This window comes from Diceros bicornis, chromosome 41, assembly GCF_020826845.1.
Source record: "Diceros bicornis minor isolate mBicDic1 chromosome 41, mDicBic1.mat.cur, whole genome shotgun sequence".
NCBI classification, from domain to species: Eukaryota; Metazoa; Chordata; class Mammalia; order Perissodactyla; family Rhinocerotidae; genus Diceros; species Diceros bicornis.
The window spans coordinates 852,087-871,709 of NC_080780.1; the positions used below are offsets into that span (position 1 = coordinate 852,087).

Genomic DNA, 19,623 nt, shown 5'->3' on the forward strand with positions numbered 1-19,623 from the left:
TTTTGGACTGCCAATTCAGTTTGGTTGTTCTGTCTTATGATTCTTCTAGTTTTCTCTTTGTTTATCATATGTGGTTTTAATTTGATTATTTGTTTAGTGGTTACCTTGAGGTTTGGGCGAAAAATCTTCTGTATGAGATAGTCCATTATCTGATAGCCTCCTATTTCCTTATACTAAGTCAATTCAGTCACTTTCCTCTTCCCCTTCTAAGTTGCTCTTGTTATACCTTATTCTATCTTGTGTTGTGGCTGTGTGTTTACAGTGATGAGGTTAAATTTATTTTTGGTGAATTTCTTCCTTTGATCTTTGAGTTTAGTATTTAAGTGGTTGCTAACCTATTCCGGTAAAGATCTACTATTTCTCTGATTTTGTCTACCTACTTTTCTCCTTACTCCAAGCTTTGTGTTCCCTTTCTCTTCTTGTTTTCAGGCCTGAGGGCCTTCTTGAGTATTTCTTGTAGTGGCGGTCTCGTGGCCATGAACTCCCTTAGCTTTTGTTTATCTGGGAGAGTTACTATTTCTCCATCATATTTGAAGGATATTTTTGCTGGATAGAGTATTCTTGGCTGAAAGTTTTTGTCTTTTAGTATTTTGAATATATCATTCCAGTCTCTTCTAGCCTGAAAAGTTTCTGTTGAGAAATCCGCTGAGAGCCTGATGGGAGTTCCTTTGTACGTTATTTTTTGTTTTTGTCTAGCTGCCCTTAATATTGTTTCTTTGTCGTTGACCCTGGCTAGCCTTACCACTAGGTGTCGTGGTGAAGGCCTTTGTCTGTTAATATATATAGGCGTCCTGTTGGCTTCGCTTACTGGTATTTCCTGCTCCTTCCCCAGATTTGGGAAATTTTCAGCTATTATTTCCTTGAATAGGCTCTCTGTTCCTCTTTCCCTCTCCTCTCCCTCAGGAATACCTATAATTCTTATGTTACATTTTCTAATAGAGTCCGATATTTCTCGGAGTCTTTCTTCATTTCTTTTTAGTCTTAGTTCTCTCTCTTCTTCCATCTGGAGTATATCTGTATTCCTATCCTCTAAAGTACTAATTCTTTCCTCCATATTGTCAGCTCTGTTCTTTAAAGATTCCAGATTCTCCTTTATCTCCTCCATTGTGTTCTTCATCTCCATCAGCACTGATAGGTTTTTCTTTATGATTTCAATCTCTTTTGTGAAGAAACTCCTAATCTCATTTAATTGTTTGTCTGTGTTGTCTCGTATTTCGTTGAGTGTTTTTATGATAGCTATTTTGAAATCTCTGTCATTTAGTTTATGGATTTCTGTGTCTTCGGGGTTGATTTCTGGGTGCTTGTCATTTTGTTTCTGGTCTGGTGATTTCATATATTTTTGCATTGTGGTTCCTGTGTTGGTTTTGATTTTCCTCATCCTGGAAGTCTCTGGTTGCAATTTCCACCTGCCGCCACTGTCTGGTGGTAAAGGGCTGTGTAGTCTAAGCCCCCTGCGCTCTGCCCCAGTTTTTCTGCTGCGATCCGCAGTTTTGTTTTGTTTTGTTTTGTTTTGTTTCCCCACTGCGATCCACGGGTCCAGTCCACTTTATTCAGGTCTGCCTCGGACCGCTAGATCTGGTCGAGCTGCAGACTCCAGGTTGCGGGGAGGGGGGAGCTCTCTCTTTTGCCCTCTGGGTCCCTGACGTGGGAGGCTTCTCGTTTGCCCCTCTTTATCCGCTCTCTGGGTTGCTCAGATGTTGATGGTAGCCCTGTGGCTCCTCTGAGCCCTCTGTGCTGGAGTTTCCCACTGGCTGAGAGAGCCCGAAGAGCTACAGTTTCCCGCCGAGGGCCGCCCCTCCCCCCTCTCTGGGAGCCGCGCGGACCGGATCGCTGATCTGATGGGGAGGGAGCGGAGTTCTCCTTACCTCTCCCCACTTCCTCCGGGGGCCCAGCACGTTCCGCTCTCAGATGTGCGGCAGTGTGGATCCCTCCGCTCTAGCTTTTCACTGTCTGGGATTCCGTTGTTGGTCTGTGGCTGTTACTTTTGTTGTATCTTGTGGGGGAAGAATTCACGGGAAAGCTCACTCCGCCATGATGCTGACGTCACTCTCCAATATTTAGTGTTTTTAAACAAAGAAACTGATATTTTATTCTCCATGTTTGAAAGATAGTCAACTAAAATGTCATGGTGACAGGCAGTGACATACAGAAAGAGTGAAATAATTAGAATTCTTTCACAACAGAAAGATGAAGATCAAGACTTACTGTAATGATTGTACACATTTAAAATGGCCTACGCTAGGGGCCGGCCCCGTGGCGTAGCGGTTAAGTGTGCGTGCTCCGCTGCAGGGACCTGGGGTTTGGATCCTGGGCGCATGCCAACGCACTGCTTGTCAAGCCATGCTGTGGCGGCATCCCATAAAAAGTGGAGGAAAATGGGCACGGTTGTTAGCCCAGGGCCAGTCTTCCTCAGCAAAAAGAGGAGGACTGGCAGATGTTAGCTCAGGGCTGATCTTCCTCACACACCCAAAAATAAATAAAATAAAATTTAAAAAATAAATAAAATAAAATGGCCTACGATAATGATTTTGTTTTGTTTTGTTTTTTTTGAGGAAGATCAGCCCTCAGCTAACACCTGTTGCCAATCTTCCTCCTTTTCTCCTTTTTTCTCCCCAAAGCCCTAGCAGATAGTTGTATGTCATAGTTGTACATCCTTCTAGTTGCTCTATGTGGGAGGCTACTTCAGCATGGCTTGATGAGCAATGCGTAGGTCCGTGCCCAGGATCCGAATGGGTGAACCCCAGGCCGCAGATGTGGAGTGTGAGAACTTAACCGCTATGCCACCAGCCCAGCCCCAATAATGATTTTATTCATGGTGATGTAAACACTGATTTCTTCTCCATATCACTTAAAAGTTTGAAAGGGATCATTTTAGGATGATTTTTTAAAGTTCTACTCTAACCACTCTACCCAGTAAACATATAGAATTTGTTATTCTAGAATGTGATCAAAGGCAATGATATAAACAAGTTTCAAAAGCATTCAGTTTAATTCACAGATGGTAGCTCTAAATAGGCAAGTAAGGCAAGCCAGAGGTATTTTGAGGACATGTCCTAACCATATCTGCTGATATTCTTGAGAACAATTACCAGAACTCCATCTCCTCAATGGATGGAAAAGATTTCAAATTAAGAACAATTATATCATTTTTTTCCCTTTACATGTCATAATGAACATTTCATTAATAAAGTCAAGCTGAGTCACTATTTCTAACATGACTAGGCTCCCGAAAACATTTAGTAATCTACTGGATTTCCCTTAGCTAACATTTAATAAACCCTCACTATCTGCCAGTTACTTTTATAAGTGCTTTACGTGTATTAATTCATTTCTCTGACAGAGCGCTATTATTATCATCAGGCTTTAAAGATAGGAAGTTACGGGACACAAAAGTCAAGTAATTTTCCAAGGTTTTTATTCCATTTACTGTTGCTGCATAAGAAATTACACCAAAATATAGTAGCTTGAAAAACAACTTTGTCATACATAAATTCCGTGGAATTTATTCTGTGCAGGAATTTGGACAGGGCACAAAGGTAATGTATGATGTCTGAGGCAACAACTAAGGAGACTTAACAGCTAGGGATGCCTCAATGGCTGGGGGTTGGAGTCATCTGGGGAAATCTTCACTTACACGTATGACTGTTAAGGCTGCTATCAGCTAGAATCTCACCTGGCGCTGTCAAGTGGGGCACCTACATACAGCCTCTATCGTAGCCTGGGCTTTCTTCACAGCATGGCAACTTCAGAATAGCAGGACATCTCATACGGCAGCACAGGGATCCAAACGCAAGTGCCCCAGAAAACAAGGCAGAGGCTGAATTGCCTTTTCTGACCTAGCCTCAGCATCACGCAGCACTTTGCCACATTCTACTAGTCATAAGCAAATCACAAGCCTATACAGATTCAAGAGAAAAGGACGGAGACCCCTCCTCTCAACGGAGCAGTGTCAAGGTCACAGACTATAAAGAGCAGGCGGTTAGAAGTGCAGCCAGCTTTGAATAATACAATATGCCACCACCATCTTATAGTAGAAATTCACAGCGCATGTTCTTAACTACCACACTTGACTACTAGCTCAAAAAGTGGCATTCTTTAGAGGGCTTAACAACCACACTCGATCTAATCCAAAAGCTTTAGTGTAGCCTGCAATTCCATTCAGAATCTGGAATGGGCAAAAGGACCAAGGGCAGAATGAGTTCTGAAGAAACTTCTTTAGGCTATATTCCCTTCATGTTTACCCTCTCTGGAAGCCATCAGTGAAGACAATCAGAGGATTCTCTATACCACCAAGAAAAACAAAAAGTGTGTCTCTCATAATTTCTCCACCATGGTAGCTCCCAGTTGTGGCAAATTCTATCACAAAAACCATTCTAAGTGCTTCTGAAAGAGGGAAAGAGATGCCCCATGGACATTCTACTCTCACAGACTTAACTTTTGTCCACTCACCATCATCTGGTGTCCAATATTACAGATATAACCCAAATCAGACCTTGATTTCTGAGTTCTCATTAAAACTTCCACAACACGGGATACACATTATTTACAAACAAATCAACAAATATTTCATATTCAGATGGGACTCTGCCAATTCTAGCAACAAGTCTCCAGAACCTTTCTTTGGGGCGTGGGAGAGCTGGAGGAGCCATTCAAAACAAATAGCAATTCTTTATATCACTTTATATCACATGTACTTAATCAAAACTTACTGCTAATTCCTCTGCCAATTTCAAAGATTTGGAAAGACTAGAGTAGAATTTAGACAACCGGAGAATCAGGCTACTTAGAGACTCTCCAATGTTAAATCTTTCAGAATCAAATCCCTGGCACAAAGCCAGGCAAATGCAAGGTACAAACTGACTCACTGGACTAAACACTTCACCCTTCATTAGTCACCAAGGAAGACTGATGTTTTAAAGTGGCAGAGTTATTATTTGGGCTGTGAACAAATACCTGCCCATTAACAGTTCCTTAGAACACTATTCTAAAAACTTCAGTGTTACCAAGGAATTTCCATTAAATCTGGTTATTTTTTGTTAAAAATAATAAAATCAGTATCTTCAATGAAGTGTTGGTTGATACAAAGGGAAAAATCAGGAATGCCTTCTCTCTATTTTGGTTTATACACTAGGTGAAGGCATAAAGACACAGTCAGCTACAATGCATTTGTGGTTTATTTACAGAGAAACATTCTGACAAAATTAGCAAACTGGTTGAGTGTTACGTATTTGGAGATATTGGTGTAGTAGTAATTTTAGAAACAAAAACTACTTTACCAGTTTAAATTTATTTCAAGAATTCAAGTCAAATTTTCATTTTGAATAAAATTTCAATTAACACAAACAACTTGGGCTGGACCATTAAAACAACCAAACAGCAGAGGAGATATTTAATGAACAAACTCCCCTGTTAACAATTTGCCTAAGTAGATTTTCCAGAGGTACTGTGTTCTGGCTGAGGCTGGCTTTGTTTCTTTTAGTAAATTAGAGAAGGGAAAAGGTGGGGAGGGGAACGTGACAATCACACTTAATCCACACCAGGCTGCCATATGTCACTTTTTGTCCTCGGCTGGTTCATTGATTATTCATGAGTTCACTACCTGAAAAGTGCTATATTTATCTTTACAGCCACAAAACTATCCATTAAGTTCCAAGTATGTCCACCTTTGTTTTCAATGAAACACACAGTTTTGGAGAAGAAGGCCTTGTGTATATGACACTGCCCTATGCTATAATACAAATATAAAAAAAAAATTGATATAATATAGGTGAGTTTCCATTTGGATACTGGCCTGAGCTTTATTATTATTTTTTAATGACTGTTACATCAAAAGAAAAATGAAGTAGTCTCAGCTTTTAGAGCCTTTGGCCTCTAAGGATTTCCACAGAGGCCCCAAATCCTACTCCCGCCTGTATTTTATTATCAATGGTCTCATTGTTCCCATTTCTTTTCTTCTTTTATATGCACTTGTTTCTGGCAAATATCCTCTGCTATTAACTTACCTGCTCAAAGCTACCTGAGTTCCAACACCACTTCCTGGGATGCATTACATCAGCTCTAGCTCAGAACCTGCCCTAGAGATTCCTTTTCCCACACACAGTCATTGTCATGAAAGATTTCACAGCTCATTCAAATTCCAACTTGTTTGCCACATCTAGAGAAGACACATTTTTAAAAAGGCATAAAAAGAGACACTCAGCTTTCATCACTACCAGACAAAAAGACAGAGAAAACAAGCTTGCCTAAAGACATTTTAAATGCTTCCTTGATGGCTTCAAGCTTAAAACTACCATCACAAATCCATCATACTTGTCCTGAGGGAGAAAGATCAGAGAGAGAATACAGATTAAAAATATACTAGCATCCTAAAAATTCTTTGAATAGCTTGAAGAATATAAAAGCAAAATGAAATCTATACTCCAAAATTACTGTCATTTGAAAGTTTTATGATAATAAATAAAGGCAAAAATGTAAATTGAATCTAATTTTCCCTAGGTGTGCTCGACAGTAATTTTGACATGAAAATTCAAAACCTGTGATAAAGGTTCTTTAAGAGTTAATGATTGAGGCCAACACAGCATGCATTCCTCCATGTTTTATTTCGATTTATCTTTTGAGGGTCCCCAAACCTAAAAGTCACTTTATAATTCAAGAATGTGATTAAGACCTATACCTCCATTAATAGGAAAATGAGAGAGCCCTGATATTTCAGAACTCCACTAGGATATAAGACTAAGTCATCAAATTCCTAAAGTAATTAATATATGAAATCAATGTTTATGCCTCAGAAAACAAGATTCAAATAAGATTGAATGTTTAGATGATTAAAAAAAAATTTAATTGCAAAGACTTATCCAGGTTAGTGTATATCTGTCTTACAGGATTATCTACCTTCAGAAGCCCCTAACCTGTTTGTTCTTTACCACACGCATCACCACGTGTTCAGTCACCCGGGACAAAAGCTTGGGCCTCTTCTACCCTGCTTTCATTAGTCAGGATTAGGTTCAGCAGTATACAGCCACATATAACAAGAAGAAAAACAGACAAAACCAGTGGCTTATTCAAGACAGAAATTGATTGTATTCTCACAAAAAGAAGACCTCTGTGTGAACATAACATCCTAATTGATCTCCTGGACCCAGGTGGAAATTAGCTATTCCATTTGGGTACAGAAACCAAAGAACAATACCAATTGGCATAAGGATGGAAAGAGTCATCTGAGTGAGAGGCCACATGCCTTTCCCTTCAGGCTCATACAGGCCATCCTGGCAAAGGAAGAACTCTACATTTTTCCATGCAAATGTATTATGGCCCCTAGAGAAAAGCAGAGAGACTGAATGCAACCTGGTGTCTGTGTGTTTGTGGAGAATCTTGATGGGGGTTAGTGGTCACAGATGAGGGTCTTCACAGGGTAGGAAATCAGTCTGTGTGTCAGAAAACACTTTCCAGTGGGCAGAATGTTGGGCCAGAATACAAAAATTGTCAACCTAGAATTCTATACTTAGCACAAATATTTTTAAAAATGAAGGCAAAATGAATACTTTTCCAGACAACATAAAGCTGAGAGAATTCACTGAAAGCAGACTTGCTCTACAAGAAATGTATTTTATTAATTGAAATATATTTGATACATAACATTGCATAAATTTAAGGTGTACAACATGTACCCTTATCATATCACTGTTGCAGTGATAATTAGCATCTCTATCATGTTATATAAGTATCATTTCTTTTTAGTGGTTGGAACAATTAAGTTCTAGTCTCTTAGCAAGTTTGATGATTATAATACAACATTGTTGTCTATATTCACTATACTGTGCATTAGATCTCTAGGACTGACTTACTACTCATTGCAAGTCTGTACCCTTAAACAACATCTGTCCTATTTCCCCACCCCCAAGCCCCTGATAAGCACCATTTTACTGTGTTTTTATAAGTTTCGCTTTTTTAGACTCCACATATAAGTGATATATACAGTATTTGTCTTTCTCTGTGTGACTTATCTCACGAGAAATGTTAAAGTTCTTCCAACAGAAGGAAAACATCAAATGAAAATGCAGAACTACAAAAAGTAATAAAGAAGCCTACAATGGAAAATATGTGGCTAAATGTTAAAGATATTTTTTCTCATTTTTAATCTCTTTAGAAGTTAGTTGAAGGGACGTCAACAAGAGGGCAGAATAGGAATTTCCTACTGTCTTCCTCCCAAAGAGCACAGATGATGACAATTACTCACAGAGGAAAGTGCCTTTGTGGAAGTCTGGGAGTCCAGTGGAGAAGTTCCAGCACACCAACGGAGCAAAAAAAATCCAAGACTAGACACATTGAGGGGGTAAGAGGAAGAGTTTCACTCCACCCAAGTCACCCCTCCCCCAAGGTGGCACAGCTCAGTGCCCTAAGACCCTCTTGCCAGCAATTTCTCCCAGGAGGGAAAGTGAGGGCATGGGAGTGAGTGCCGGGCTTCCCCAGCTGTGAAAGAGGCTGCCAAAGAGGCCCACTTCTTTCTTGTACCACCCAGAATACCGAGGTGAGCCGCATAACTGAGGGGCAGGGAGGGGCTGAGAGAACGGCAGCCAGGGCTGGGAACGTATCAAAGGGATGTGGATCCTACTAACCATTTTGCAGCTTGCATCAGGAAACCCATCCCTGAGCTGCTGGGGACACCTCGCCTGCGATTTCCCCAACTGGCCCACAGGCACCCCCAGTGCTCACACACCTCATTCACACATACTCCCAACCCCGTGGCCAGGTCCCTGTGCGTGTCCCTCCATGCCCCCACTTTCAGTGAATGGACATGTTCAACAATCTGTAATGCAAATAAAACTGTTTAAAGATATATACACACACACACACACACATATATATACACACACATTGGAATATTATTGAGCCATAAAAAACAAGGAAATCCTGCCATTTGCAACAACACGGACAAACCTGGAGGATATTATGCTAAGTGAAATAGCCAGACAGAGAAAGACAAATACCTTATGATCTCACTTATATATGGAATCTTAAAAAAAAATAAGTCAAACTCATAGAAACAGAGTACATAAAACAGTGGATGTCAGGAGCTAGAGGGTGGGGAAATACATAGTGACTAGAGTATATACAGCATAATGTACAGCATGATGACTATATTCTAAACTATGTAACTGAAATTTGTGAAGAGAGTAGATCTTAAGGGTTGTCACCAAAAAAAAAAAAGTAACTGTGAGGTGATGGATGTGTTTAACTTGATTGTGGGAATCGTTTCACAGTGTATACATATATCAAATCAACATATTGTACACTTTAAATATATTACAATTATATTTGTCCAATAAACCTCCATAAAGCAGGAAAAAAAGTTAATTGGCCACTTAAACTTAACAATAAAGTATATGGGTTTATAACATGTAGAAGTAAAATGCGACAAAACTAGCACAAAGTGGGGTGTAGAATGGAAGTATATCGTTGTTAGGTTCTAGTGTGAAGTGGTATATTACTTAAAGGAAAGGGTATATTACTTAAAAGTAAACTGATAAAGTTATATATATATATTGCAAACCCTAAAATAACCACTAAAAAAATAACCAAAAGGTATAGCTAATAATGCAATAATGGAGATAAAATGGAATCACAATATTCTATTAATCCAAAAGAAAGCAGGAAAATATTAAAAAAAGGGGAACAAAGACAGATGAAACACATAGAAAACAGAGCAAGATGGCAAATTTGAACTTGATCATACTGATAATTAAATGCAAGTTGTCCAAATACTATGATTAAAAGACAGAGATTATCATAATGGATAAAAGAAAAAAAGCATGACAACGATATACCATCTGTAAGAACTCATTGGTTCATGACACTGACTAATGTCCCTCAGGTCTACAAAGATATGGAAGACCTCTTCCCTTCACCTGGGAAATTCCTGGATAGAGCAGGAAGGAGGGCCCAGCAAGGCCCTCACTTCACAGTGGATCAAGAAATTTTTCATCAACAAAAAATTTCCCTGCCAGGGAGTGAGCAAGTGCAGGAAGTCAGAACTATGGATTCTGCCTTTCTAGTAGCCCTAACAGAGAATCTGCTGAGAAGACAGAAACTTTGGGTGAATTCAAGCCCCCAGCCACAGAAAGAATCACATTAATTTGAAAAGGCTGGGAGAGTCAGTTGTCCTAACTTATTCGTATCACAGTGACCCAGTGAGTCTTCTGCAAAATTGAGCCGCCAACACCAATTAATTCTACAACAGCCACTGGGCAATGAGAAAAAACTTGGTGCTGCATCAAGTCAAGGAACATATCATTTGCAGGAGCTAACAAAAGTGTTGGCCACATCTTGGCAAGTCGGGCTGTCAAACATGCACTTTATCCTACTGAGCAAGTCAGCCCAATAAAATAGATAACTAGGGAAAGGCCCAGCATTTTCCTCCTCTGTCAAGTAAGAAACAAGATACGTGTTTCACTCAGTCTCTGTCATAATTAGCAAAGACATGAGCAGCTGCATTTGTAGCCATACAGGTAGTTTCCCTGATAAACATCATAAGGTGACAAAAATAATTTCTTGAGGTTTAGGGCAGGGCAGTTAGGAGTGCTGGATCAGTATCTGAACTTGAATTCCTGGAAAGTGGCAGCCAATAGCAGAACAGTTTTGAAATTTTATGTAGCCTCTTAACATTGGTTATGTTTTGTAAAGCCAATGAGCAAATACTGGGGTGTGTCCTAAGGACAGTCATAGCTCATTTAGAGTGAACAGTCTTACAGTGGGTTGTTCTATCCAAAGATCTAGATGAGAAACATGGAGCCAGGATATGTAAGGGAAATCAAGGTAGCCAATGAAATAATCAGATGATGAAGGAAGGGGGAGAGCTAAAGTGGGTGACTTTTTCTGAGGAGCAGTGTAAGTGCTTGTACTAGTTTTCTATGGCTACTGTAACAAATTACCACAAACTTAGTGGCTTAAAACAACATAAATTTATTAGCTTACGGTTCTGTTAATCAGAAGTCTAACAGATCTCACTGGGCTAAGATCAAGGTGTCAGCAGGATGCATTCTTTTCTGGGGGCTGTATGGGAGAATTTGTTTTTTTGTCTTTTCCAGCTTGTAGAGGTTATCCACTTTCCTTAATTCATGGCCCCCTCCTCCATCTTCAAAGCTAGCAACAGCAGGCCTAGTCCTTCTCACACTGCTGTCTCTCTGGTTCTCTCTTCCAATTCCCTCCTCCACTTTTAGGGACCCCGTGATTACATTGGGATCACTGAGTTAATCCAGGATAATCCCCATATTTTAACGTCAGCTGACTAGCAACCTTAATTTTCCTTTGCCATGTAACCTAACATATTCAGAGGTTCCAAGGATTAGGATGTGAACATCTCAGAGGGACAGGGGCGGGGCAGGCGGGCATTATTTTGCCTACCACAGTGCCCCTAGCAGCTTTCCATAGGTATTTCTCCACTGGTTTGCATGGATAAAGCAATGGTGTATAAAGAGGGGAAAATAGCACAGATTGGGGGAAATATGGGTAACCATTGTGATTCCACGTCTACGCTTTTGTAGATCTTCAGGAAGAGGTGTGGACAAGGCTGCCAAGAAAGCAACAACAGTACTGTAGATTAGATTGGCCCAGAATAGAGTGGCTGGGAAACATCAGTGCCAACTATGAGAAGCACAAAGAGGCAAAAAAAGGGGGTGAGGGTCAGCGTCTGATACCAGAGTCCAAGATCTGGCAAGATCTTACTTAAGCAAGTCACTTAACTTCTGTGTCTTACTTTCCTCATCTTGAATTGAAAAAGTTATCTAAATTATCCTTTAAAGTCTCTTCCAAGTCAAAATGCTATGATGTAATATAATAGGGGAGAAAGGGAAAAAAAAGAGACCAGAAGTTTACTTTCCTTCAATTTCAAACCAGGGCTTAGCATTTCATCTTCCCATGGGAATGGAGAATAGAAAAGTAGACTTTTTAATTTTGAAGCCAAATAAACGATACCTTGAAAATAGTGTGTGGAAAAATCTGAATCTCTATGGTATTTTCATCACTTAAATTTTCAATTCAATCCATTTAAGAAAAACAGCCAATAGATGACATATTTGATGATGCCAATAATTAAAATATATAAAATGATAACACTGTACCATTAGGAAAAGGAAGAAAATTTTAGAAGGTTAACCAATCTTTGGCGTTGGAGAGGAAGGATTGGGAAAGGTGAAGGAACCAGTTCCTAGGGAGTAGAAAGTATCATTCAGAACGAATAATTTATGAGTTATGAAACTGGTAACAAGCAGACTAATAAACACCCTAGAACACAACCTTAAAAGAAAAAAATTAATCAAACAAATGGCCATTCTACACGATCTCAGAATACTAATTCTAAAAAGATAAAGTATTGAAATATATTATGTAGTTAATCCCTATTACACAAGAATATTGTCCATGACATGTGAATACTTATTGATTGCAGCAATTCTCAGGCATTCAATACAACGAAATCCCTAGAAACAGTACCTAGGCTTTTTTCCCCAGAAAGAACTGATTATAATTATTAACATCCTACACAAATTTACCAGAGGAACACTGAAAAGTATAGAGAATTCCAGTCAACCTAAAAGTAAAGGGAAATCCCCTCTAAAATAATAATCCAGATATCCACTTTTTGGCCTCAATTAACACTTATATAAATATTAGTAAGGTAGTCTTTGAGAACTGAGAAATAAATTTATCTAGGTAATATACACAGTAAGAAGAGAGCCACAGTTTTTTCATAAATGATTGCCTGTTCTAAACAGTGAATGTATAAAAGAAAACTATATGGAGCCAACATTTTAAGGACATCAGCTGGATTTAGGAACAGAGTATTTATAGAAGGATCATGGAATGGAATTTGTGGTTCTGGTGACAATGAATTAAAAGTTTGGAAACCTGAGCCCTAGTCCTCACAATCTCTAAAGGCCTAGGTTTGCTCACCTATAAAATAACAAGATTCTAATATTTGAGAGGATGACAGGAGTTAGTTTTCGTATTCACTGACAGGAAATATTAAGAATCAGGCGTATACTATCAAATGAAAGCCTTATTATGGATAAGGGAATAATTTTATGTTACAAAGTATTGTTAAATATTGCAACATTCCATCAAAAAAAACTCCAAATTAGTGTTTTGTTTAACAGTAAACTTATTTTTAGAGCAATTTTAGGTTCATAGAAAAACTGAGCAGAATGTACAGAGAGCTCCCATATGTTCCCTGGACCCTCCCACAGCCTCCCCCACTACCCACATCCTGCACCAGAGCTGTGAAGACTTGTCATGTGACCATTCAACATCCTAAGCTATCTTTACTCACTGTCATAAAACATCACAGAGCACCTGAGCTATGTCACTACTATAACAGGTAGTACAGTGTAAGGAAACTGACACGAAAATATTTCACCCAAGAAACTTTATTAATAAGTTATTGATGTATTTATTTATAACAATACTCTGATATTGTACTCATCTAAACTTCAAAGAATTTTAGAGAATGGGTGTGATGTGACTATTTGAGAGAAAGCAAGCAGTATTTTTGCCCTTAGCATTTTTGGTCTTTAATATTTACAATGTTTCTTTCAGTTAGCTTTATTCTTCAGCAGATGCTAAAGGTATAGCTAAAATAAAAGATATATAGTTAAGAAAAACCATGATGACCATTCCTCAGAGCTCTTCCCTGACTCAAACCCGGCTTCTGGTTGTTTTGCAAGCCCTCACCCTAGACTCAGAACCACAATCAGGCAGGTGTGGAAGACCCAAACTGTCCTGGCCAACTGGGTGGGGCCCTGCCACTTAGAGCATGTTTCCACTTGCCAGAACTTTCAGCTCATTTCCAGTCAGGCAGGGGGAGAGCTAATGAAGGAGCAGGCAGAAGAGGCCAAGGTCTCTTACACATCTCTAACTCCAATGCACTGCCAGGTGGCCAGTGTTTTTGTTTGTTTTCTTTTTTGCTGAGGAAGATTAGCCCTGAGCTAATATCTGTGCCAGTCTTCCTCTGCTTTATATGTGCGTCACTGCCACAGCATGGCTGACGAGCCGCCCAGGATCCAAACCCAAGAACCCAGGCCTTGGAAGCAGAACGCACTGAACTTAACCACTACACCACGGGCCGGCCCCAGGAGACCAGTTTTCACGTGAAAAAATGTTATCTTAAATTTTTCAAGCCCTCTTCTATGCATCGTATGTAACTTAAGAGGAAAACAGAAATATATTACGGCTGGGACTATTTTGGTTTACCATATAACCTAAGGCCAGTACAGTTTGATACGAAATCTATCTTGTGTTTCAAGGTAGGCAGCATAAAATCCTTTTTAAAAATCAAATTTTCCACAGTATAGGGGATAGTGTGGCTCCTGGATGCTAGTAACATTCAGTTTCTTGATTTGGGTGCTCATTGCACCATGTCTGCAGCTGCGTACCTTTCAGTATCCATGTAACACTTCAATAAGAAGCTCAAACCAAAAAAAAAAAATCAAACATTTACCAATAGAAAAAAAGAATCCTGGTATGAATAGGCAATTCACAGAAATTCAAAGGGTCAATAAACTTTGAAAAGATGCCCCACCCCTCTTGAACTTCTGCACCCTTTCTCTATACCCTCAGAAACACATCCTATCGTCCCCGATTACTCAGCCTTTTCTCAGAACATTCCTGCTTGGGACACAACCCTGGCTGCACATTCAATCACCTGGGAATTAGAAGAAAAAATTACCTAAGCCTGAGCTCCACCCCAGACTACCTGAGTCAGAATCTCAGGGGGACTGAGACCCAGAAATGGTATGTTTACAAGCCCTCTCTGGTGATTTTAATGTGCAGCCAAGATTGAAAAGCCACTGCCAACTGAAACCTGGCTCTCTCTTCAGTCCTGTCTTCATTCTCACACGCCTCTTTCCATCAGGCATGGAGACAGAGCAGGTATTCTTATTTTTTTGTTGCCACTTCCAAACTACTGTCTCACCTGCCTCCCTAAAATTCCAGCTTTCAATCTCACATTATCAGACCACCCCATCCCTAATTCTCCTTGTTGCAGTCATTGACATGACACCTCCAACCTCATTCCTTAAAGATTTTAGCTCCTGGCCATGATACTCTCCAACACGATTCTTATCAAAATGCATAATGATTTAAGAAATCAAAAAAATACCTTGAGACAGATGAAAATGAAAATACAACATACCAAAACTTTCGGGATGCAGCAAAAGCAGTTCTAAGAGGGAAGTTCATAGCAATAAATGCCTACATCAAGAAATAAGAAAAATCTCAAACAACCTAACATTACAGCTGAAGGAACTAGAAAAAGAAGAACAAACGAAGCCCAAAGTTAGTAGAAGGAAGGAAATAACAAAGATCATAGTAGAAATAAATTACATAGAGACTAAAGACAACAGAAAAGATCAATGAAACTAAGAGCTGGTTCTATGAAAAGATAAGCAAAATTGACAAACCTTTAGCTAGATCACCAAGAAAAAAAGAGAGAGGACTCAATGAAGTCAGAATTGAAAGAGGACAGATTACAACTGATACTAAAGAAACACAAAGGATCATAAGAGACTACTATAGACAATTATATGCCAACAAATTTGACAACTTGGAAGAAATGGATACATTCCTAGACACAAAATGTGGGATGATTTAAATATCTGCATAGATGAGCCTTAATATCGTCCTCTCCTCTCAGAATCCAGTCCTTCACTTGACCACAGCTACTCATTCCAACAGTCATACCCTAGAACTTGTCATTACCAATAACTTGACCCCCTCCACAATCACAATTTCTAGCATCCCACTCTCCAGCCACCCCCTATCTTTTCAACTTACCTCCTCAAATATATTTACTCTAATATTTTTAATCCCCAGTTCTAAAATCCATTGATCTTTTCACTGTCCTTCACCCAGCTTAGAGTCCATGGTCCATCATTATAATCCCCCTCCTTTGAACACCCCCTCAACTATCTTGCCCCCTCTTCCTCTGTCATTATCACCAGGCAGACCCCAATCCTAGATAAATCCTACTCTCTACCTTATCTGCACAGGTGAATTTGGCTGGAGGAAAACTCTGCTGAGAGACCTCACTATACACCTATGACTACTCACTGCAAGTGTAATCACACTTGTAATCACAGACTATTTCTCTAGTGCCCTGGATGAATAGGTCACACTTTTTCCTCTCTTCTCATTTCTGTATCTCCTTCCCCCTCCTCAGGCTTAGTAGATGATTTTGCTTTCTAATTCAGCGAGAAAATAAAAGCAATCAGAACCTATCAGTATACCTGCATTTGTGTCAAAGTACTCTTGCCTTCCCTTTGCCACTATGGATGAACAGTCTGTGCTCCTACTAACACCAATCCCTCTGCTGTATGCTAGATCCCATTTCCTTTTTTCTACTCAAGCTCATTCCAGCAATTCTCCCCTCTTTACTGTATTATTCATATCAGCATCAAACACACAATAATAGCTCCTATCTTTGAAAAACTCTCTTAATCCCATATCTTTTTCCAGCAATGGTCCCATTTCTCTACTCCCCTTTTGAGAGAAATCCCTCAAAAGAGATGTCTATTTCTGATGTCTCCAATTCCTGTGTTCCCATTCTCTCTTGAAGCACACCAACCTAGCCTTTATCTCCTCACCACTCCACGGAAACATCTGTGAAAGTCTTTAATGACCTCCATATTGTTAACACCATAGGTCAAGTCTCAGCACTCATCTTACTTGATCTATCAGAGCATATTTGATATCACCAACCAGTCCTTCTTTGAAATAGTTTCTATATTAAGCTTCTAGGACACTATTCACTGCTGGTTTTTCTTCTCCTTATTGAGTACGCCTTTTCAGTCTCTCTTGTTGGTAAGCCTCGTCCTCCTGACCTCTAAACACTGGACTGGCCCAGGGCTCTTCTTAGACTTCTTTTCTCTCTCTACATTCGTTCCTTCATTCAACCTCACGGCTTTAAACCATTCCTCTATGCTGACATCCATACCTCTAGTCCAGCCTCTTTGTATTCCAGATTCATGTATTTACCTGCCTAGTCAACATCTCAATCTGAATACTGAGGAGGCATCTAGAACATGCTTGTTCAAAATCAAACTCCCGATTTCTCTTTCCTCTGCAAACCCGCTTCTCCCACAGATCTCTTTCAATGAATGGCAACTCTAGCCTTCTACTTGTCCAGGCCAAAAACTGTACTTTTTCTTTCACATCCCACATCTAATACACCAGCGTATCTTGTTGATGCTACTTTCAAAACATATCCAGACTGTGAACACTTTTCACCACCTTCATCTGTACTCTGGTCTAAGTCACCATCATCTCTTGCCTGGATTATAACCACAGCCTCCTAATTAGTCTCCTTATTTCCTCCGTTAGCCTCTCTTATAGTGTTCTCTTAACACAGCAACTAGAGTTATCTTTTTAAAGCCTAAATAAAATTATATCACTCCTGTTATGAGAGGTTCGGGGATTCGATCAGAGACGTAAAAGACACTTTCCATTCCAAACAAATGGACTGAAGGTATATTTTATTATATAGAGGATAGTAAAGGTGACAGTCTGCAAACAGATCCAAATAGGTCAAATATTAAGAGGGAAAAAACATCAGCCCGACTGGAAAGGGAAAATACCCACATCGGTTGAAGAGAAATGACACAAATCAACCAGAAAGAGAAACACCAGGTTAACCGAAAAGAGAACACATCAAATCAATTACTTCATATCAAATCAATTACTTCATATCAAATCAATTACTCACAACATCCACGCCCCACTGCCGGGAGAGCTCTGTCAATCGACGCGGCTGGGCAAGGATCACACGTCCTGGGCAAGGTGTCCCTTCCACAGGTGGAACTCTCACCGGGTCTCAGTTTCCAGCAGTTTTTATACCATCAGTAATTTTCAGAGTAAGCAATTACAGAGTTTGCAGAGCAAACATTTAGTGTTTCCATGCACAAAATGGTTATCAGTGGCGTACGTGCACTGAGCCCCCCTGGCTAACGTCCCAGCCCAGTAGTTGTGTACGTGCATTGTTCTCTTTGGTTATCGTCCCAGCCCGGCACAGATGGCCAGTCCATCCGGAGCTACGACGCTCCAAGAGCCTTGAAATGTTACAACTTGCAACTCTCTCTGTGGGGGAAGGGCCAGTTCCCACCACACAGAAAGCAGCTTGGTATTTCTGTTTGTGCTGGTGGCTATAGGTCAATGGAGCGGCCAAACATGGCTGTACTCATGTCAAGACAACTCCTCTTTCCAAAACCCTCAAATTTCAGACGGTAATCACACTCAAAGTAAAACACAAAGTCTTTACAATAGCCTATAAGGCTCCCTATTAATTCTCTCACCTCATTTCTTTCTACTCCCTTACTTACTCTACACCAGCTGTCCTGGTCTCCTTGTAGTTCTGTGAACATGTTACACCTGAGGGTCTTCTCATTTGTTACTCCCTCTGTCTGGAATGTTCTTCCTCCAGTTTATCCACATAGTACTTGCTCTCTTCTCTCTCCACAGCACTTATTACCATCTAAAATACTGTGAAAATTAATAAAGGGAAGTCCCATTTAAAATGGAGTCAGAAGGCCAGAAGGGGGAGCTCCCATGCAGTACCCCTCAAGGTCAATTACAGGAAAGACAGTCACTTACAGACTCCAACAGAAAGAAGTCTCAACAGGAAAGAATTGTCAATTACAAGAAGAAATGTATATTGCATCCCAAACAGAAATTGACTACCCTAGCAACTTAGCCAATGAGAAACCATCACCCCTCTGAACTCTTGTTTTTCCAACGGACTTTCATTCAAATAACCTCTCCCAATTTCATTTTTTTCTCTATAAAATAATGTTCTTCTCCCTTGCTTGTTGGATTTGCCTATGGCCCACCATAGCAAAATGCACACCCCAAATTGCAATTCTTTGGCCATTCCTGAGTAAACTCCTTTTGCTAGTAAAATAACTGGCTGTTTTATTTCTAAGGTTGAAAATACTGTGCATTTTCTTGTTTATTCATTTTTTATCTCTCATTACCAGAATACAAGCACATGGGACTTGCCTGTCATTTAGCAGTACTCAATTCATCCACTGAATGAATGAATGGTGCTTATGCTCATTAATAATTAGGAAAATGCAAATTAGAGCAATATGAAATGCCATTACATACCAATCATATACCAAAAATTTAAGCCTGATAAAACCAAGAATGATCAGAATATGGAACAAAAACTTTTATACCACTGGTGGGAGTATAAATTAATGCAAGTACTTTAGAGAAGAATTTGGCCATATCTAGTAAAGCTGAAGATGCATATAGCTTTCAGCCCAGCAAGTGTACTTCTACATATAGCCTAGACTCTAGGGCCTAGAGCAACTTTCACAAGTACATAAGGAGACCCCTGCAAGAATACTCACTGCCACACTGCTTGTAAAAGCAAACCAACCAGAAACCTAAATAGCTACCAACAGGAAATGTACAAATTATAACAGATGCATTTAATAGAATACTATATAATGCTAAAATGCATGACCAACCTACAAATATCAATATGCCTGTAGTTAAAAACCACAATGCTGAACTAATGAAAAGTAAGCTGCAGAATGATATGTATTAAGGTATGATGCTATGTATATATGTTATTGA

At 39.7% G+C, this 19,623-nt stretch overlaps 1 protein-coding gene across 6 annotated transcripts in view; it reads right to left on the reverse strand.

Moving 5' to 3' along the window:
- LOC131400036 (cytochrome c oxidase assembly factor 1 homolog) overlaps nt 1-19,623 on the reverse strand; it is a 100,002-nt gene that overhangs the window by 47,887 nt on the left and 32,492 nt on the right. For 2 of the 6 annotated variants that reach the window (XM_058534684.1, XM_058534685.1), the window contains one exon: nt 18,363-18,522. The exons of the other annotated variants lie outside the window; for them this stretch is intronic. In XM_058534684.1, the coding sequence (XP_058390667.1) occupies nt 18,363-18,404 (42 nt within the window). In that variant the 5' untranslated portion in view covers nt 18,405-18,522. The remainder of the gene's footprint in view (nt 1-18,362; nt 18,523-19,623) is intronic. 6 annotated transcript variants of the gene reach the window in all.